Raw genomic sequence first — 21,491 nt, 5'->3', positions numbered from 1 at the left:
CAGTGAGCCAATTCCATCCTGGGAGGCTGCTTTTATCTCTTTACAATATTCACAGTAATAACAAAGAGAGAAAGGAAAACCAGTTCCAAGCCTTCTCTTTCAGCTTCTGCCATCTTTTGCTTCCTGCTGGACCATGAAGTATCGAACAGGTGAGTTCTTTTTTCTTATACCTGAGGGGGCAAAGTGCATTACAGGCACCACTACACATTTCTGCAGAAGACCCATCATTTGCAAGGTTTTAGTCCAGCATTAAAAGTCAACCACATGGGAGCAAAGGTCTCCTTTTGCCATCCCTACATTCTCCTCTTGGCAGAACATTGTCTTACTTGGTGTCATCTTAGGCAAAGTCCCATGTTCCTAATATCTGGATGGGTCTCTTGGTCATCAGGTTTTATCCCATGGCTGTAACCATGCTGGATGGGTGTGGGTGTCCAAATGAGATGCTGGAAGATGGGTGGATGGGGGTAGGTGTTGGTAGGATGTGTCCAGAGTGGCTGAAAGGGGGCAAATGCCCCATGGGTGCCATGTGGCTGGCAAGGGCAGCAGCGCTGAAGGGAGACGACTTCTCCTGCATGCACTTGGACAGTTCCTCAAAACACTCAGAGCCTTTCTTGCTTTTCTTTGATTTGTTGGACATTTTCCTATTCCTGGTCTGAATTCCTTCCTTTTTCATGGTCAGAGGCCTGTTCACCTGCAAGAAATGAGAAAATCAGGCTCATGCAGACAAAATGACTTTATTGTGCAAAAATGAAAATATTTGGATAGCCCCCATGTGTTTTTCCTGGATGGAGACCTTTTTCTGGCCAAAAAAAATGGTGTTTCTCTCTGCAGAACTTGTTTATATTGATTTGTTTAATAAAACCACACACACAAAAAACCCCTAGACATGAAAAACAAATTGAACTGAATTTGGCAGCTGATGACTCTCTTTCCCGTAGGCTTACTCTCAGTCCTCATTAATTTCCTAATAGAAGATCAAACTGGGAGGCACACGCTGACCCAAATTCAGTCCCGAGACATGAGCAATCTTGTACCAGTAACCTCTGTTACCTACAGTGTAAATAACGTTCCCAACATATCAAGTGTTCCTGCTTAGAATTAATTCCTTTAAAAAAATTAAATAATACAACAAAGCCTTAGATACAATTATTTCTTTAGGAGTCAAAATGAAGATAGCCCATCAGGATTGATTTTTGCACAGAGCCCATTCCAAATGGCCTCTGTTTCTGGAGGGAAACAGCACACAAAACCCTCTTAGTTAAAACCAAGTGTGGCAGCTCTGTTTTGCCTGGTTTGCCCAAGCTAGAAGCCAAGCTCATACATTGTAATGTCACTGAACTTAGCATCACTATGCTGACAAAGAACGGCTGTCACTTCCCAGGGGAACCTTAGAGACGGGGAAGGAATAAAACAACAACCAAACCCCTGAAACCAATAAAAGCCTAGTGTACACCACGCAGTTAAGACATCAATCCACACCAGGCAAGCAGCGACACATGAGATGAGTAAATACTCACATTGTGCAATTTATAGTAGAGTCCACAGGCATTACAAACTGGGTCCCCGTTTGCATTACGTCGCCATAAGGTCGTGGTGGTTGTCTGACAGTTGGCACAACAAGTCCCTGCTCTCCTGGCCGCTGACTAACCAAAAGAAAAAGAAAATTAAAATGTATCACCAGGTGGAGGGAGATCATGAGAAAGGTCAAATTGGACTCAATATTTAGTTTGAGGAAAACTTGTTACTAAGATTTTACAGAGTATCAGGGCTGGAGGAAAGCTGCCGTCGGTTTTAAGTTTTATGGACGTTATGTTTTTGCTTAAATTTAAATATTATCCTATGCAAACTTTCAAGCCCCACGGCACTCTGTGTGCAAAGGAAGTAAGGAGAGAAAAAATGAATCTCTGATTACACAAACAAAAATTTTAGAGGGGGGAAAAATAATCTTGACTTTTTCAAATTTCCCCTTTTCAGAATTCTAGAACTCATCTGTCATGAAAATGCATTTGCCTTTTTCTTTTTCTTCAGTGACGAATTTTAGTCTTTGCCAATGTTGGGACTGGGTGTGAAAACAGGGAATCTTTAAGAATGTGATTTTTACCCCTACTCTGGCCCTTGAGAGGTGGACACAAAAGAAAATGAACCACATTACTTAGCTGGGTGCAGTATTTATCAGAGCCATCACTGACAATTCAGTTTGCATTTACAAGTGAAAGGGAGAAAACAAAACCGGCTCCAACTTTCTTTAAATATTTAGCAAACCAAATTTCATGCCTTGCAGCAGTGATTCCGCTGACCCCGGCTGCCGCCTCTGTCCCTACTTAGCTCCTTGGCTGACAAGCCCTTAAACAAATGTCTTAAAATTAAACAAAACCACCAAAAAATCCACCACCCTTTCATAAAACTATTGCTCTGCTGAAACTAAGGTGAGGGGAAAGAAGAAAGCCCAAACATTAAGCCAGCTCCCAGAACAAGAACAGGAAAAGTAGAACTGCGGGCGCCCGTGATTCCTGCTCGGGCCCTTGTCTAGCAGACCCACGATAAAGCGTCCTTTGTGCATGGACAGTGACGTATAAAGTGTTATGGACAGACTAACTGCACCCCATATTTTGGGAAGTTGTTTTGTATTAGAAACCTTCAGCCCTGCTTCTAGAAGTGGTCAAAACACCAAGTCCATTTTGTGCTACTGAATTAATGCTGAGGACTCAGGGTTTTCTTGAATTGGAGTTTACTTCCTAAAGCGAATCAATCGCGGTCATTCCCCGGGGCCTTGCTCCCTGGATATTTCTGCAATTAGCCATGGAGAGCCATGGGGTGAAGCCCAGCAAAGCTCACAGGAATGCACAGGGCATCTGTGTGAGCAGAGCCAGTCCCAGGGCAGTGGGATTCCCAGGGAACTCGGTGTGCTTCCCTGCCCACCAGCCCCAGTGGGGAGCGGGCGCCTCTGGAAGCACAGCTCGGCCCGCTCACCCAAGAGGAGCACAGGGTTCTGTTCTCACTTGCTCCTGACTTATGCCACGGCCCCCTGTAACTTTCCCAAAGCTGATGGACGGTTCAGCAGCTTTAGGCAAGAATCAGGCCCTCGGAGACTCATATATTGCGGTGCCTTACTCGGCTGTGAGAGCAGGCCAAAGGCAGAAATAGGGGGTACCCCCTACTGCAAATGCACTCATGCAACCCAAACACAATTAATGCCAGACGTCCAAATGCTGACATTATTAATATGATCACTCTGTTATTGCAGGGCAGATGAACAATTTCCCAAAGATGGCCACCTCCTCTCCCCCGCAAACAAGCAAACTACAGTGGAAAAAGGGGCAATAAACAAAGCTGTAAATCAATTAAAACTAAACATTTAACCAGCTAAACACTAAAAGAAAACCTCTCTAGTGCCCCCCAGACCCCGCACAGTGAGCTAAGTATAACAGTCTCCTAACACACTGGAAGGTGGAGACCTATGTTTGCATATTTGAGATGGCTTACTGATACTCAACTATGCTGCTTAACTCTATGGCCTGTTCCATTCAGTCTGGAAAGCACTTGAGCTTGAGAGACGATAATGTTACACTGTTGTCTTAACATTTTTCTATATGTCAGTCACTTTAGAAGGCGAGTCATTAAGAAGCTTACATAGCTGAAATTCTGACTCAGGACAGAAATCTTCTATATCCCATCCCAGTGTTAGAACAGTAATGCAAATTTTCTGCTCTCTAAACCTCGTTGATATTTGCCCACGAATAGCTAGGAGACTTAGGCACCATAAATCACAAAGCTCCAAAAAATATATTTATTATTCTTAGCATTTTACGCATTATTTGCGGAGTAGAGTGTATTAGAAATTTCAAAACAGCAAGCATGACTGGCAAGGCTTGCCTATAGAAACTCTCTAAAGCTTTTAGAGTCAGGAAACAGATACACAAAGTTTCATTATCTTTAACGTACAGATATCCGGATAGGAAACTACTACCAGGAGCTTAGAAAGGACTTTTTTTTTTTTTTTAATCAGTCAAATGAAAATACAAAGTATAGGTGACTCCATGGAAAAATAATAGGATTTTTTTTAACAGTAGGGGATTGTCTGGGGAGGGAACCAATATTAATATTGCCAGAGAATATAAGAGTGAAAATTACTTCATGGCTTTTATACAAAAAATTTTTGAGTGGGGAGCAGTAGCTTTGACTCATCTGATTTGTTTTGCTTTTCTGGAGCTGGAATTTTTTTTTAGTCCATGGTGGAGGACATTCATGCTCATAACCCTTTCGCTCCCAGTGTGTGCCCAAACCGTCCCAAGAGGGCAAGTAAATGAGGAATTAAATTAAAAGCTGTCATCTGAGGACAAACGGGGAGAAGGACACACGATATCCCGCATGCATTGTGAGCGGCAGGGAGGCTTGGGACAGGCGGGCTCGGTGGTCCTGCCGGGATGGGGGCGGAGGGGGAGATGTGCCCCGAGGCACGGCAGTGACCTCGCCGTGACTGACCCCGGTACAGAACAGCTCGGCTCCACGCAGGGGCTGAGCAGAGATGAGGCACGACCGACTCGTGCCTGTGTGTGGTCCTATTGGCTTATTTATCCCCAAACCCAGGAGAAATAAAGACACCTACCAGCCTTCGCTTGGGTTTAATGAGAGGTCGGTTTTGACCGTTCATTTTGTGGTAGAGCCCGCAGGCGTTACACAGGTAATGCCCGGTGCCATCTCTTCTCCAGAGAGGGGTAGCAGTGGCTCCACAGTTCACACACTCTCTGCCTTCTAAATGGAAACACGAAGAAAACAGATTTCTTGCTTTAAAAACAACTTCACAAAATCTTTCTGCATTGTCCTTTGGGCACTTTTCAGAAGTCAAAACAGTGTGTTAATTCTGTTAATTAAGCACAACCAGACAGCAGTGACATCTACAGTACAGGCAGCAAGGAGCTCAGTGTTTCAAGAACTCCCAGGCTCCAGTGAGTATTTTATGTCATGATCAGGAATAGGCAGTGCTCTCTGCAAAGTGAGAAAGAGTGACACTCTTATTGTGTCAGATGGAAGTTATCATTTCAGCGAGAACTCCCTCAGTCTTCACTGGGCACCGCTCCCCTCCCGGATCTATTGCACTCCGGTGGTGAAATCCCTGTTCCCCTGCCACAGAATCACCGTGCACGTGCACACCAACACACACACCTGCAAACACACAACACTTTAGAGACAGAGTCAGAGGAAGAGGTTTTCTAGAAATAAATCTAAGCAAAATAACCTCCAATTCCGCACCTTCTTTTCAGTTGCAAATACTACAGGATGAGAAAGTAGAGCCGAGCAGATTGGGAATGGATACAAAATACCAGAGTCTCAGTTATGATTTTTGTTCTAAAGGCATAAAAACACTGTTAACACTGTCCTTTGAGAAAGTTCAGTTTCGCTGGACATTACTGTATAAAACAGGCTTGAGTGCTTTTCTGTTTCTGTGATTTTTCAACAATCCAGTTTGGATTTGGTAGGGAACAGTTTACCTTCATTATTAGTTTAAGTACAATGTGGTAAACATAGCATTGTAGAATGGCTGCATTAAATAAAACACAACATGTAAGTCCAAGATATCTGTTTCTGCATCAGAGAGCTTCCTGCTAAAAGTTCATTTGCCTTGGATGGTTTGAGGGCAGGTCTGCTTAATATAGAAATCTCTCTTAATACCGTTTATGCAAATCCTACAGTATTTAACTGGAAAGGAAATTCTTTTTGCTAATAACTGAAGCAGGCCATGTTGAGTTCAGCGGGGCTCGGTCTGCCTTAATCTAGGGAGTGGGTAGCTTTTAAGCAACACAGTCTAGAGTGAGAAATGAGGGGAGCTCTGCGGCACTGCATTTGTGGCTCTTGTCCCTCCCAGGGCAGGAAGCTGCAGGAGTCGTCCTGTCGTGAGTCTTAGTTTTCCTACAAAAACACTGAGTGGTCACGAACCTTCCCCAGTTCCTTACACTGGAAGCTCCCTTACAGAGGGGAAAAAAAAAAAAAAGAAGCAACTGTAAAACAAAAGAAAAAAGGTCCTTGTTTCCCCCATCTAAAAATCAGCAGCAGCTATGGGACAAAAAATTTTTAAAAGCTACTCAGGATCCTTCTTGTCTTTAGAGACCTGGATCTTGAGCCAGATTCCAGAGTCAGGAGATTTGGGCTACCCATTGCCTGTAGCTTCTCTTCTATGCACTAAAAATGAATACACATAGTAGCAACTGCCTGGGAATAACGGCAGAAAAAGAATGTATTTTTTCCCTTCCGAGGAATCATTTGAAACAGTACTGATGAGCTTGTAAAACAGCTGGTATTTTTGTTGCAAAACTCATAAGAGATCACATTTCTAAATTATTGTCTACTTAAATAAAAACATGTAGTATATTCATAAGCAAATATGTTCAATGTAATACATATGCAAATGTCTATAAGGCTATTTATTTTTAAAGGACTGTCTAAATTCAGCCCCAATATACTGCAGTAATTTCCTTCCATTGGTAAGAATACTAAACCAAGAAGGTCAGTAGAATTACATAAATTGCCATAATTTGTGTCTAACTATAACTACTGTGATTTCAAAGTGGGGCCAAAACTTTGCTCATCGCCTAATTTACAGATTTAGGACCGCACTTTTAGAAGAAATGCAAGGAAGGGTGAGCATGGGAAAGGTCTGCAGGAGTTGTTTGGAAGCAGAGATATGTCTGATTCAGGGTAAAAAAAGAAAAAAAAAAAGCGAGGGGGGAGTATTTTCTAGTTAAAGTTAGGCTGGGGTTAGTTAGCAGTGACTGGACACCTTAGTCTGTTACACTGGTATGTAAACTATATTTGAACTTTTGCTCTTGTAAAACGCGAAGGGGAAAAGGCCCTTTGCGATATGAAGGGGACAGGCCAGGGAAGTTTCGCTTTCATCTTGCACTGGAGCTTTGGGTAGTGTTAATGGAGAGACGTGGAAATTACGGAGAGAGAAATACCTATCGCTGGAAAGTCCCCATGTGTCATCCATGGGGGCTTGCCTGACTTGAGGGAGCAGGGTCGAGCCTGAGCCCCTCGGGAGCCTGAGGCCTGCTTTTCTCCGATGAAAAGGGTTCGGGTTTCTTTCTCCATATAAATCCCTCTTTGTACAACGCGGTCTGCTGGCTCAGCCTGCCCTGGTCCCGCGCCCCGCGGCCCATTCGAGTGCCCTGTGGCCAGTGCGTGTGTGCATCGGCACCCACAGGAGCCCAGGCCATGCTCCATCTCCTACTTTTAAAATCCCAGAAAAGCAGAACTAAGCAGTCACCTGTCCCTCTGTCCCGAAGCGGGCCAGCACACGCACCCAGCCTCGCAGCAGCCCGCATGCTCGCCCCAACAGCGGGCGCAGCCCCCCATACGAATCCCCGGGAGCGCGGCCCTTCCAGGCGGGACACGGCGGGACGGCCGCGGGTGCGACACATACCTGAGCAGGACCTGGCCTTGCTCCGCGGCTTGGGGGTGAAGCTGGACGCGGGGCCCCCCAGAAAGCTGCCTGGGTGGAAGAGGCTGCTGCTGTAGTCGTGGGCTGCCGGCACGTAGGAGGGGTAGGTGGGGATGGGGTGGTGGGTGGAGGGCTGGGCCCCCATGCTGGTGAGGCTGCTTCTGAGCGGGCTGGCGCTCTCCATCTTCATCCCCTCCGACAGCGACACTTGGTACTTGATGCTGTCTTTGTCCTCCTGCCGAGCCCCGGCGGAGGAAGAAGGGGAGGCGGCGCTGGTGGAGTTGGGGTCTGGGGACACTTCCTTGGGAGGGGTCGGGGGGAAGCCGAAGAGGTGGGAGCCGGAGTGCGAGGCCGGGGTGAGCGAAGACACGGAGGCGGTGCTGGAGGTGCTGCTGCCCGGGTACACCGAGATGGCCCCAGGCGCTCCGGCCGCCGAGGGGTGAAGGGGTGTCTTAGTGAAGGGGCTGACGGTCCAGGGGTTGTGGTGATGGGCAGACAGTGCCGCCTTGCTGCTGTCCAGCCAAGGGATCCCGGGGCTGTGGATAAGATGAGGCCGGCACATTTGACTCCCGGTCAGGCGGGCTGTAGAAACACAAGAGCGTTTGGGGTCAGCGTGGGGCGGCTCAACCCGGAGCGGCTGGGGAAGACGCCAGCTCCCCGTGGTTGGGCAGCTCATCGGTCTGCGGGCAGCCGGAGGACAGGCAGCCACGGGAGACTTCACAACCCAGGGAAGAGCAGCCAGGCTGGTCCAGCAGCCCCTTCCCCCTATCCCATCTGAGGGATATACCAGCCAGCACGGCCAGAAGGAGCAAGGGGAGCAGGAGAGGCACTCAGGCAATCCCTTTCTTCCCACCCCATTCCTGGGAAAATGCAGCAAAACCCTTTCTGCTCTGTCTTTCTAAGCTGCCGTAATGCTCTCTCTTCGGCTCCTAAGAACACCCCCAAATAAAATCCATCGCCGGTTTGAATCGGTTTGTATTTTGCATCCGGGAAGTAGCCGTGTCTGAGAAGTTTTAGCCCGTGCGCACACTGTTTCCCCTTCCTCTCTCACCTCCCCCCTTTCTTTCCCTCCCCTCCGCTAGCCCTTGGTTATCCCTAGGGTTAAAATCCACCCGTGCCTCCCTGTCTATCCTGTTTTCGATCTCCTTTTCCCCGGCTCCGACACACCGAATCGGCCCCGAGTGAAACTTCTCATCCCCGCGCAGGACACCCGCGGCTCGTACGGAGGGGCCCGGAGCGCTGCCGACTCGGCGGGGAAGGGGCCGGGGTGCTGATTTACCGTGTGCCTGGCTGTAGGAGACCCTGGCCCGGGCATGGGCGGAATTGGCGTAGTAAGGGTTGCCCTGGGAGTCCAGGTGGTTGAAGAATACGTCGACTTCATCCGGAGGTAGGAGCTGCGCTGGTTCCATGTAGTTGTGAGCCAGCCCGGGGTGGTGGCTGTCGGGGTGCTGCCCGTTGAGCACGGCGTGGTGGGCCATCCAGCGAGGCTGATCCGTGGCCACCTCCATGGCCTTGGGCCTCCCCTTTCACCCACCCCCAGGCCAGGAGAGAGCGGCGCTCGGTGGGGGCGGGGAGTGCTGCTCGGTGGGGGTCGCTTTTGACGCTGTCTGGTGGGTTTAAAGAGATTGGGGTGGCTTTTCTTAGAAAGAAAACCGGCGGGAGCTGGAGGGCGCCCTCTGAGGCGTGGGAGAGGATCCCTGAAGTCAGCGTGTCCCTCCGTCAACAGGCGGGTAGCGGAGGCAGGTCCGGGGAAGCGCCAGGACAGCACCTGTAGGGAGAGACAGGAGGGTTGAGCAGCTCGGCAGCCGTGGGTGCGCTGCTCGCCGGGCCGGCTCCCGGCCGGCTTCTTTTCCCAGAGGTACATGGAAGGGGAGGGGGAAGCAGAGCCCCTCCTCCCTTCCAAAAATATCCTGTCCCCAAAACTCCTTGCCTTGCTCTCTCCCTGCTCATTGCCCCACAAAATAAACAGAGATCCATTTCAAACTCTTAACTAAAAAAAAAAAAAAAAAAAAAAAAGGAAAAAAGAAGGGGAAAACAAAAAAGGAAAAAAGAGAAAAAAGGAAATAGTTTCGTTCTCCCCCCCCCCCTCCTCGCTAGAAACGTCAATAGGAGTTTTTCCAGCTGGCTTCAAAAGCGGGGTAAAAAAAGAAGAACGGCAGAACTAATATAGCGTAGTTTTAGCAAGAACTCCAACTGACACAAAAGGAAAAGGAGGGGGAGAAATAGGGGTAGACAAGAAGAGTGGAGTGAAGGGTGTTTAGAGAAAGCAGAGAGTGCGCCCTGGCAGTGGCGCGGCGACCCCCCCGCGCCCCACACTTACCCGGCGCGGGAGGCTGGGTGGCGATGAATGCCGGCGTGGAAGATGCGAGGGCAGCCAAGAGGGGGAGAACGGAGGGGGAATTAAAAGAGCGAAGAGGGAGAGGAGGGGGGAAAGACAGAGCGAGCGCGGGAAGAGCAGAGGAGGTTGGATGGAGAGTGTTACTCAGATGGCAAAGCCGCTGCTCTGGCCGACTCGGTCCCATCCCCGCGCATCCTATATGAGCGCTGGCGCCAGCTGGCCGCGGCGCCGCAGACGGGCCGGGGTGCGCTGGGCCGGCGGCCGGGCCAGCCAATCCCGCCGCCCCACACCGCCCCCAACCGCACCCCCGGCCCCAAACGGAGCCGGCCCGGGGTGGGGGGAGCGCGGCAGACCCCCCTCCTCCGCCCCTCTTCCCCCGCTCGCAGCATCTCGCCCGGCAGCGCCGTGGGGGCTTTCCCCGCCCGGGCGCTGCACGCCCCTGCGGGGCGGGGACGGCAAAACAGAGGGGTCCCGCCGGGGAGTGCGGGGATGCGGAGCGGGGGGCGGGGGGGCGAGGGGGCGAGCGGAGATGGAGTGCGGGAAGGGCTCGGCGATGGGGCTGACTCCGCCGGGTGCTGCCCCGCCGCTGAGCCGTGACTTTCAGCGCCGCCGCCGGGATGCCCGCGGCTGGAAATCGGCACCGGGGAGATAAATATGCTAAAATCCCTTAAATCAGGCACAGCAGCGCGCATCCGGGAGCGGGACAAACCTCAGCCCGGTCACATTAGTTTGAAATAACTGTTTGGATCGGGAAAAAATAATTAAAAACAAATAATTGCGAGGCTCCGCGTCGACCCCGGAGACCGACGGGACGAGCAGGGCCCGGGCAGCGGGGCCGCTGCGAGCCGGCTGCAGGGCAGGGAAGGACGCTGCCCTCTCCCCGGCCCGTAGTGCTCGGGCCGGACCTGGGATGGGGTTGGCTGGCAACTCTGGGCCCGGGGAGCCGAGCCGAGCCGGGCCGGGCACAAGGACGCTGGGACTGAACACAGCCTTCCCAGTGGGGCTGCGACATCTCTAATGCTTTTTTTTTTTTTTTCCCAACCTCACAAATTTTTCCTTAAAATAATTAATAACAAAAAGCAAACATCACAGTTTTCCTATTTGCAATTACTCGTGTGCTTTGGGGCGGGGAGCGGAGGTGCATCCCGAATCAACAGGCGTTTTCTGTGGAGTTTGTGGTGCAGCTCAGCGGCAGCAGCCTGGTCGCCGGTCTGGCTTCGCCACCCGCTAAGGTGCGGATAAACCGGTCCGCCTTTGGGGCGGAAAATGATAATAATGGGAAAGGCACAAACAACTCCCCGGAGCGAGGCCGGGCGCTGCTGCGTGTCCCGTTTCCCAGGCGCTCCTGTCCCGTTCCTCAGCCGTTGCTTTCGGGGAAAAAGGGAAACGCTGATCGCAGCCCTCCAGCCCTGCTAGCTGGGCGCGGGCGAGGACACCGTCTCTGCCCCGGGCTCGGGGCGGCGGGGAGCAGCCCCTCCGCTCGCGGGGCAGCGGCCGCGGCTCCAGCCCGACGGCGCGGCCAGGGCAGGGGGCGCGGGAGCGTCGGGGCCGTGCGGGCTTGCGCCGGGCCCCACCGGGGGGCTGCGGACGGGGGCAGCGGGGCGGCCCCGAGGATGCTGCTTCTGCTGCTGCTGCCCCCGGGGCCACCCCCGCGGCGGGCAGCGCTGGGGGTTGGGATCTGGAGCCGGCCTCCCCCGGCCCGACCGCCCCAGTCACTACGACGCCGGGGCTCTGACGTCACCCGTCACTGCCAAATTCGCCAGGAAATGAACTTTTAAAAAATAATAACAATAATAATAATAATAATGGCAATAATAATAATAAAGCTCCTCTTCCTCGCTGCGAAGTACGTTTGGTCGGAGCGACATGGGGCTCTCTCTCTTACTATCCCCCGCCCCCCACTCGTTGTCCCCCTGTAACCTTCCCCCAAGGGACCCTCAACGCAGCCCCCCGGGGGGAATCGCACAGCGCAGCCCGCGGGAGCGGAGCCATACTGGGGGACCTATAGGTTGGGACAGGAGGAGGCGATTATGCTTCCCCCCCCTCCCCCTCCGCATGCTCTCCTGTGACGCCTCCTCCACCCAAAGCCCGGGTGTCCCGCTCCTCCCGGCCCCCTGACCTCGGGGCTGTGCGGTGGCGCCGGGACCGCGGCGCCCCTCGGCCCCTCCTGGCGCTGCGGGGGGGTAGCAAGCGGTGGGGCCGGGTAGCTCCTCCGGCGGCTGCCGGGCGCGGAAGGGGCGGTGGAGCCGGGCTTCTCCCGGGACGGGCTGGTTGGCCCGGGCAGGCCGGGGACAGGCGCTGGGCCGGGCTTGGTGAAAAAGGGGCCGGGGTTCGGGAGGGCAAATGCGCCCCGCGCTGCGGAGAGTGCCCGGGAGCCTCAGTCCGGTGGTGACCGGGAGGAAAGGGAAACAAAGCAAAAACTTTTTAAAAAGAAAGGGGAAAAAAAAAAAAAAAGGGAAAGTTAAAAGGCAGAGAGAAAACCAAGCGGGCTTTCCAAGAATCTGACTTCTCCCTCCGAAGCATTTTCTTTCTACATGCACCCCAATCACCCAAGTAGCACCCGAAAATGGATTTTTCAATGTTTTGAAAGAATGATGGCTACAAAATAAACGCGGGCCTTTGGAGGAAGATCCCCTCGGCGCCTCGTTGTACCCAGCGCCGGAGGCGGCCGGGGCCGGGGTGCGCCGTGCCCGTGGAGCCCCGACCGGCGGAGCCGAGCGGCGGTCAGCCGGGATCGCCCGGGCCTCGCCGGCTCCAGCCCGCCAGCGAAATCCAGCTCCTCGCTACATGCTTATTAATTAATTTGGATGTTTTAATTACTGCCCTCCTGCCATCAGCACGAGGACGCGATTTTGGGGTTTTTTTTGGGGGGGGGAAGGGGTGGGCTGTTTGTTTTAGGCAGGTGATAAAATCGCAGTTAACGAGCTGATAATTCGTTCGTGTTTGTTTTAAAAGACAAATTGTAAAGATTAATCAGGCGGCTTGATTTATGGCGAGGCAGACCCCGGCGCTGCCCGGCCGGGGCTCCCTGAAGCCCCCGTCTCGGGTTACCCGAGGCCCGGCAGGCGAAGGAAAACAAAAGGGGCGAGCGGGTGGCGGCGGCGGCTCCGGCCGCGCCGCCTCGGGACCGGCTTCCCCGGCGCCCGCCCCACCTCCGGCCCGAGGGTCCGGCTACCAACTCCCCGCCGCCGGGTGCTCTCCTCCGGCGGCCGGCGCCTCTCCTCGCACCCACCTCTCGCCTTCTGCAACCCCCCCCCCATCAAAACCCTTTGTAAAATAAATGACCCCTCCAGCATGGATGAAAGATTTTTGCTGAGAGCCCGGCTGAGCTGGGAGACTTCCTATCCGGCCGGCTCGCAGTATGTTGGTTTATTTTGTTCTAGTTTGTAATTTTATCCGATTTCATTTTTTTTTAAATTCCCGACGTGTCCCGTCCCCGCTGCCTGGTTCTGGCGAACCGGGTGCCGGCTCTGGTCTCTGCCGTTCAACGCCCCGGCGGCACGGCTGAGGTTTTTAATTGAATTAATGCACCCACCGGGAGCAGCAGCGAACTGCGCTGGCTGCTGGAGGCGAGTGGCTTAGCTCCGCTCCGCAGCCCGCCGCTCACACGGCTGGTTAAGCAGCTCTTCCCTCAATTTTCTGCCAAAGCTTCCCCGGAGAGGGTCCGACGGAGCCCCACTCCTTCACCCCGCGCCTTCCAACCCCCTTTTACCTTCTTTCCCCCCTTCTTCCCCCGGGGACTACGGGCTCCGTTTTATTACCTTTATTTTTATTATTATTATTGCTGTTGGAATTTATTTTTCTCTTTTAATAAGGGAGCTTTCCCAGATCTGGAGGCACAACTGGTTATTTTGATTTGATTGACAAGTGATGTCATATCATTAAGGGAGGGGGGAGACGACAGCATGTTTTAGCAACAGTTAGTAGCGCCATGTGATAGAGTTGACACCTATTCTTGGGCAGAGGAGAAGGCAGAAAACAAATAAGCCGGCGCCGCACGCGCACCGGAGAGGGGAATCTTCCTCTTTTGTTTCCCCCCTTCATTCTGGGTATTTGGATCTGGGAAAAATTGTACTTGAGGAGAACCCGCAGACCCCAAGGCACGTTCCTGCAGACACCCCTTTCCTAGGGTGCCCCCGGCGACCCCCAGGGCCACACTCTGTCCCAGTGAACGGAGACCGGGGGGCCGAGACCTCCTGGGCAGCATTGCCCGCTGCCTCCCCGAGGTGCAGCCCACAGACGCCAGCAGGGAGGGCAGGAAAACTCCGTGAAAAGAAAGAAGAAGAGGGAGAGAAGTGCTCAGTGCTTAGCACCGCACGGGGCAGCGGCGCTCCCTGTGCCAGCGGGCAATGTGAGAGCCCCGGGCGGGCTGGGGAAGGGGCTGCTCGCCGGCGAGGAGGGGGCTGGGAGGGTCTGCTGTGGGCGTCCCGCCCCTGCTCTGCCAGCAGGTAGGAGCCCTGGGCAGCCGGTCCCTGCGAGCAGCCTCCTCACCCGCATCGGGTATATTTCCTTGGATTTTTGTGGGGAGAGAAAGTTCTTGCTTTCTGCCTTAAAAAAAAAATAATTCTCTGTGTTTTCGGCCCTCTGGTCTTGTCTCCGCTTTGCTTTTCGTCTCCCCCGGCTCCCCTGTCCTGCGTTACTAGCTCGAATTAATGGCTCCTGATAGGGTTATAAAGTGACACAGTTACCTCGTAACCACAAGACCCTTACATAAACTGCATTAAGGAAAAACAAAAAGAAAGAAAAACGCAAAGGCGCGTTAGAGATACGACTAGGGAAATAAATCACGGAAAATTTAATTTTTTGCTTGTTTTGGTAAATACACTATCCTCCATCCCGCAGAGGATTTCTGCGGGGTTTGTACCCCACCGTGGGAACCCTCGGTCCCACTCTCGCTCCCGACACGCTCCCGCACACGCCTTCACCTGCGCTTTGTCCGCAATTTGCCTGGTGCCCGCAGCCCCCCGGCTGGCTAGGCTGCAACATAAAGGGGAGGAAAAGCCTCAAGCAGACCCCAGCCTGGCCACAAAACCGCCTTTTGTGTAAAAGTTCCCGAAGATAAATGCGTGCGTGGGGAAGGGGGAGGTTGGACACGCGCAGCTTTGTCCAGAAAAAGGTATAATTTTCTTTTTCAGGAGCTGCCAGGAAAGATTTCGTTTACAGGATCTCTCTTTAATTTTATGTGTGTATATAATTTTTTTTTTTTCCTTTCAAGGTTATTTCGGAAGGAGTTGTTGTAGGAGGGAGGGACGAGGCCGACCCCGCAGGTTTGATTTGTTTCTCCTCAGGCAAAACTTTGGTGGGGAGAGACCGAGCCGGCACGGTGAACGGGACTCGACTCACGACCGGCAACGGCGGTGCCCCGCGGCCGCCTGCCCCGAGCCGCGGGGCTGAGCCAGGCCGGGGCTGAGACTTTCGAGGAAAAAATATTTGTGTTTAATAAAGATGCTCCGTGCGCCGGGGAAGAACAATCCCCGCGACCGAAACTCGCACTCCCTCAGTGAAATCGCTTTTCTTATTGAAATCTCATCAAAACGAGGCAGGCTTCGCTCCTGGACGCTTCTCTTTTTTTACATTTTTTTTTTTTTCCTTGCCTTCCAGCCTGAGCACCCCAAAGCAAAAGGAGGATAAAGAGGGGAACTTTGCACATACAAAAAACAGAAGAAAAAAAAAAGGCGAAGGGGTGAAAGAGTCGGCGGAGAGGAGCGGCCGTGCCCCGATGTGCCTGGGTAATTTTAAATCATGCAAAGCTCCGTAAAGCTGCCGCACGGGACTGGGACGGGAGGACTCCCCGGCAGGCAGGTGCAGAGAGAGCGGGGCCGGGCCCTGCCGGATTTCGGGGCAGAACAAACCCTCGCATCTTTTTTTTTTTTTTTTTTTTTTTTTTTTTTTAATGCCCAAATCTGCCAACAAAGGGAGAGAGGAGATAGGATGTAGCTGCGGGGAGGGGACGCAGGGCTCTCTGCACACCCTGTCTCCGGGAAATCTCTGCCTGGCCGCCCTGGGTGAAATGCAACTTTCCAAGATGGAGATTTAAATAATCACCCCAGTGACAATGGGAAAGAAAAAAAAAAAAATCAAAACAACCAACCACCGCCCGGCGGCCCCGCTCCCCGCGGGGTGCGATGCGGGGAGATCCCCGCCGCCGGGCAGAGCCGGGGGAGCCCCGCCGTGCCCCCGGGCAGACGGGCGCTGCACCGGGCTCCGCCCGGCCGGCTGGGAGGCGGCAGCCCGGGAGGTCCGGCCGCACTGGGGACATTTTTTCGTTCTTTACAAACGCTGCCAGATTTGTCCCTGGGGAAAACTGCCCCGAGAGAAGCGCTCCCGCAACGGGACCCGAGCCTCGGTACCGGCAGGGCCGCCCCCGGGCCGCGCAAAGCCGCGCTGCCGCGGGCCCTTACCTTGCCTCTCGCCTATCCTAGTTTTTCTTTCAGTTCTCCGCACGGTGCATGGGAAGCGTCAGTTCTGCTGCTGGCGGGGCCGCTCCGCGGGCTGGGGAGGGATTCGGCCGCCAGAGCCTCCCCGGCTGCCCGCGCCGGGAGCGGCGGCTCTGCGGCGGGCGGAGGGTGCGCGCAGCCCGGCCGAGGGGCTGCCGCCTCGCGCGCTGCTGAAAACTGGCAGCAGCTCCGAGCTGAGCCCTTTTTTTTTTTCCTCCGTTCCCTCCTTCCCCCCTTCCCTTCCTCCCTCCTCCCTCCCTCTCCTTTCCTCTCTCCCTTCTTTCCCTCCCCTTCTCTCTCTCACTCTCCTGCATTCACGGATGGCACGGCGAGCCACTGTGTATTTATGTACATAATACGGCAGCTCGTCCCCTCCACTTCATTTGCATCATTACAATATCTGTACAAGCACATCACATTGTCTGTTGCTTGCACCTTTTGTTACGGTTGCTGTCACAGTCTACGCGACTTGACTTTCATATTTTAAATGAATTGATATTATACCAACAACACGCACTCACATCCCCGGCGCAGGGAAACCGGGCTCCGGCGCGGCGGGCGCAGCAGCCCCAGCCTCTCCCGAGCCTCTCGTTTCTTCCTCTGATCCCAGGGAAGGTGGGCTGGGGGGGAGACCCTTGGTAGGATCAATTATTCCCATAAATGACTCCTAGTCGTATTAATTTTCTTTCCTTCTCTAGGGAAGGAAATGCTTTGGGAGTCTTGGGGATTTTTTGGGGGTTTTTTTTGTTTTTTTTTCCATTGACTAGCCTGGTTTTTGCATAACCTCATGTTTCTTCTCACACCTATCCCCTCCAAATTCAGCCTTTCGTGCTATACACCTGCACGTAAGTGAGGCAGCAGAGAAGCTGGAAGAGGCACAAGCAGATATTACGCGACGAGTCGTTGTTATAGCTAGGAAAGAGACGGTAAAATATGTATTTCGTAGAGGACTAAGAAATGCAGCCAGAACGAATGTTTTGGGAAATGTTTGCGCGTCCCAGCCCTGGCTTGGCAGCCCTCACCTGCCGGGTATTTCCCTGCCCCGGTGCGTGTGTGTGCGGGGCTGGGGGCTTCCCTCGCCCAGCGCCCGCTGCCTGCATGGGCTGACGGGCACCGGGGTCGCGGGGGCCGCGTCCAGGCGGCTCGGGGGGCGCGGCGCGATTCTCCAGAGGAGGGGACAGGCGGGACCCCCGCCCGAGGCTGCAGGAAAACCATATTAATAGAGAAACAAAGGCCGGACCGTCCTGTGGGGGCCCTGCGGGTGGTGGGGTAACGAAATATGGTTCGGGAAGGGAAGGAGAAAAGTTTCGCGGGAGAGGAATTATCATCATAATGGAGGTAAAAATGTGAGCAGGGAAAAGACGGGGGGGATCCTATTCTGCTGGCATTTTCTGTCTGTCTTTGTGATATGGTTCGGGGGAAAAAGGGTCCTTGATATGCGGCAGATAATTCTTATCAGCCCCACGCAGCCCATTTCCAAAGTAAGTGTTTTAATTACTCCTCCTGTATTACCCTTCATCCTCTGAGAAAAGATACATCACCAGATTTATGCAGGGGGAAAATACAAAAGAATGTGGTAATAAAATACATACATACATATATCCCCTCTTTTTTCCCTTGTGCCCAGGAAGAAGGAGACGCTGTCGGCAGCCGCGTCCCGAGATCGCCCGGCACGGAACGACTCCAAAACGAGGAACTGTCGCTCAGGCGGAAAAACTACTGGAAAAGTGGGGTTTGAAGGCTGCAGATTTTTCCCCAAGAGGGGTCAGACGGGGGTGTGCGAGCCGGGGGCTCAGGGGGCTGAGACCGGAGCAGTGCCCACCCGAGCCTCACCGCGCTGTGCCTGCTCTCCAGCCGCGCCGTCCCGGGACAGCCGGGGTCACCCCTCCACGTTCCACCAGAGACATTGGGGGTCGCACGGGCAGGGAGTCAGGATTTTCCCCTCATGCCCGCTGGAAAAGAAGGATGTTTTTCTTTCCTGTTAAGCTTTCGTACTAAAGATGTCATCTGAAAGTCTGGGAGGAAGGGGGACCGTGCTCTGCTCTCTTTCACGGTAACAACCATATCATATTGAAAAATATGATAGACAGTGGGGGAAGATTTCCTCCCCCATTAAAAAAAAAAAAAAAGAAAAGGAAAAAACCCCAACCTTTTCAATATTGATTAAAAAAAAAAAAAAAAGGGAGAGAATTTTAAAAGAGAAGAAGCAGCACCAGCAGCAAGGAGAATATAGGCTCAGCAGCTCTCCAGGTTAGCTTCCTTATTATTACTATCCAGGGGTAATTTTTCATCTCTGCTAGCTAATCTTTGTTCCTTGTGAAGATAATGAATAGCCCAATCCTTATCTCCTGGGCTCCTGGAGGCTGCTGGAGAATGGGGTTGAACAGGGTTGAAAATTGGTTCCAAAGTGCTGCTGAATAAATGGTGTTCCTTATCTCTCGCTTCCAGATTATCGGAACCCTTTCAAAACTCACACAACAAATACAGCCACCGCATCTAATGCATCATTTACCAGAGCAGATCTCCGCGTTTGATCGGCAGATAGGCAAAATCTATGTATTCCTTGCTTTACTTAGTATGCATGGATGCGGGGCTGCTGTGCACGAGGGTTGCCCCCGGCCGGGCCTGGGACACCCCCGAGGCTCTTGGCACACACGGGTCTTCGCTGTGGATTCTGTGAGTGACAAGAGTGTCCCCTGCCTATCCCTGATCCAGGGGAGCCGGGTGGGACAGCAGCTCAGAGTGCAGGGTGCTGCCACACAGCATGCTTGGAAATTTGGACTTGCTCTGCTGAGGTACTGGTGGATTTGCAGGGAAGGGAGAAGAGTTGTGAACATCATCCTGGGCACCTCAGGCACCTGCTCTTATTCACACTCACTCCTGCACCCAGAGCCTCCTTCACCTGCATCCCTGGGCAGCCACTGCTTCAGGAGTGATGAAGCGTGTGGCAGCACCTCTGTCCCCATGCAGAAAGCCACGGCCAGGCTCAGCTGTGTCCCAGTTCTGCCCCTGCCTCAGCAGTCTCAGCGTCCAGCTGGGTCAATCTAGTGAAAACTCCCGGGGCTCCCCCCAGCTTGTTCCCCCCAAACCCTGGCCATGGAGCCCTGCCAGTCCCTTGGGTCCTTCACGTGCTGGGCTGGGTGACCCCTCCACCTCCCAGCCACAGGCAGAACAGGGCACCTGAGACAGCCCAAATTTGGGAAGCAATTAGTGATTTTGAAGGACAAAAATAAACCTTATAGAAGGGGAGTTATTTTCTCCTAGAGTTAGTGTGAAGTCTGTCCCTTCCAGCTCAGGACAGTATCAGATTTTTCTTCCTTTCTTTCTCTCTTCCTCTCTTTTTTTAATTTTCTCTTTATTTCTTGTTTCTTATTCTGTCTTTTTTTTTTTTTTTCATTTTTTCCTTTTTCCCTCCCAAAACCTGTCTATATAACCGTAAATGTCTCCCAGTCCAGGTGTGCAGCCCCCAGCTCCAGAGCCAGGGACAGATGTCCCTTTGGCTCACCCAACCCTTCTTTCCTCTGGCAGTACCTGAGCTTGTGCCAGGAACCAGACAAGGAAACATTTTATTCTGCACCACTGCAGCACATGACATATTGCTAGCACTGCCCTGGACCCCCAGACCAGGGGGACAGCAAGATTCTGGCTTGGGGACAGGACACCCACAGTCTTCTGGTCTCCTCTGCCTGTCCAGCAAAGCTCATCTCATCCCTGCCTGGAAAGAGAGAGAAACTTTGATGGGATGTTGCAGGCAAGCAGCAGCCCCTGCCCGCGCTTGAAAGTTTTGCAAATGTTCAACTTGTACTAATTTTGTATGGCTGTATTCACAGTTGTTCTCTGTAAAAAATGGACCTGTGTTAGTTTATTAATAACCTAAACATTACGCATTAAAGACCTATGAGTGACACAAGATGACAAAAAGCTGTATTTTTCCAATATACACAAGCACACATTTAATAACCTTCTATTGCATCTCAGCTAGGCCTTCTCTCTGATGGTTCCCATGGCAACTGAGATAAAAAAGCAGCCATTTTCCATATCTCTATGAAAGTCTATTATATTGCAGGATTAGTTCATCTTCTGCTAAGGTCAAACACAAAGTCATACAACCTGAAATATTTAGAATCCATGTACATTCATTTTTTTATATGCCCTTTCATTTTCCATAAAAGACTGGGCTCCTCTGAGGTTTTATTCCCCAGAAAATGCTAAGCAAAGCAATAAAAAAATCATGATTAGCAGCTGATGAAAAGTTCAATTGTTTTTTTCTCTCTCTTTTTTTTCCTCTCTCTCTCTCTCTTTTTTTTTTTTTTTTTCCCTTTAAAAAAACCCCCACTATTGTTGGGCAGATAGTGCCTTCCCCATTTATCTCTATCAGCAGCCGTGATTGCAGCCGATACCTGCCGCCTAATTGGGCTGGGAGCGATTCGCAGGCGGACGGCGGCACCTTCTGGCAGCGGCGGGTGAAGGCGGCGGAGCCGGGACAGCGGGGCCGGCCCCGCTCCGCATCCCCGGCCGGCCGGGAGCCCGGCACAGCCGAGCTCGCCCGGGGCTCCGGGGGCTCCCCCGGGAAGGCACCGCCCGAGTCTGCGCCGGATCGAACAACTCATAAAACCCCGCTGCGGGCTGCAGCACTCCGGAGCCTGCTTCTCTGCTTTCCGCCGTGATTAAACACTTTTATTTAGGTAGGTTCCCAAAGCCTTTCACCCACAAGTTTTAGCTTGTGCAGGCTTGCAGGAAAAAAAGGGGGGGAAAAAGTGTTACACACAACTGAGTGGCTCCCGTGAGCCCTGATCTCTTTGCAGGAAAGCGAAGTCACTTTTCTTTTTTTATGAAGGAGTTGGCAACGTAATTCAACCGGGCCTTGGTGACACCTGGAAATGCAATAAAGTAAAGCCTGGGCAGCCTCCAGACAGTTTGAACGGTGACAAACATGTTATCACCCATGCCATGAAGAACTACGGCTCACACTTTTTCCAAGGTCACTCCTGAAAACCTGGGAAATCAGGGCAGAGAATTTGTGCATGTGGCCATTCACACTTGTGGTTTTGTTCACAGATATGTGCTGCAATGTGGCATTTATTCCAGTCCTTTTAATGTGGAAAAATAGACACTCTGGAAATAGGTGGAAATGGGGAGAAGCTCGAGGGTGGCAAAAGGATGGAAGATTTTTTTTTTTTCCTTCTTTTCCCCATCCCTCCATCCCCAGGAGGCCCCACAGGGGTGTCCCAGGGGCCCCAGCCATGCTGTTGGAGCAGCTCAGAAGGAGCCAGCTGGGGGC

At 52.6% G+C, this 21,491-nt stretch overlaps 1 protein-coding gene and 1 long non-coding RNA gene across 3 annotated transcripts; one reads left to right on the top strand and one right to left on the bottom strand.

The window, feature by feature from the left end:
- Positions 1-154: 154 nt before the first annotated feature.
- GATA2 (GATA binding protein 2) lies at positions 155-10,062 on the bottom strand. The gene is made up of 6 exons (XM_059856519.1): positions 9,756-10,062; positions 8,715-9,203; positions 7,418-8,017; positions 4,607-4,752; positions 1,518-1,643; positions 155-691 (listed from the first exon to the last, which is right to left on the bottom strand). Exons 2-6 carry the CDS (start codon positions 8,941-8,943, stop codon positions 392-394), a joined length of 1,401 nt encoding a protein of 466 aa, XP_059712502.1. The 5' UTR covers positions 8,944-9,203; positions 9,756-10,062; the 3' UTR covers positions 155-391.
- LOC132332330 (uncharacterized) lies at positions 8,698-20,131 on the top strand. Of its 2 annotated transcripts, none has more exons than XR_009487881.1 (4): positions 8,698-8,822; positions 14,989-15,040; positions 15,375-15,502; positions 17,033-20,131. It is a non-coding gene; the product is annotated as an uncharacterized LOC132332330 (long non-coding RNA). The 2 variants fall into 2 exon arrangements; XR_009487882.1 differs by lacking the exon at positions 8,698-8,822 and adding an exon at positions 13,116-14,889 and having other exon boundaries at positions 17,838-20,131.
- The last annotated feature ends 1,360 nt before the right edge of the window (positions 20,132-21,491 follow it).

Source organism: Haemorhous mexicanus, chromosome 11 (assembly GCF_027477595.1).
Source record: "Haemorhous mexicanus isolate bHaeMex1 chromosome 11, bHaeMex1.pri, whole genome shotgun sequence".
In the NCBI taxonomy this organism is placed as follows: domain Eukaryota; kingdom Metazoa; phylum Chordata; class Aves; order Passeriformes; family Fringillidae; genus Haemorhous; species Haemorhous mexicanus.
This window is presented reverse-complemented; position numbering and strand designations above follow the sequence as displayed.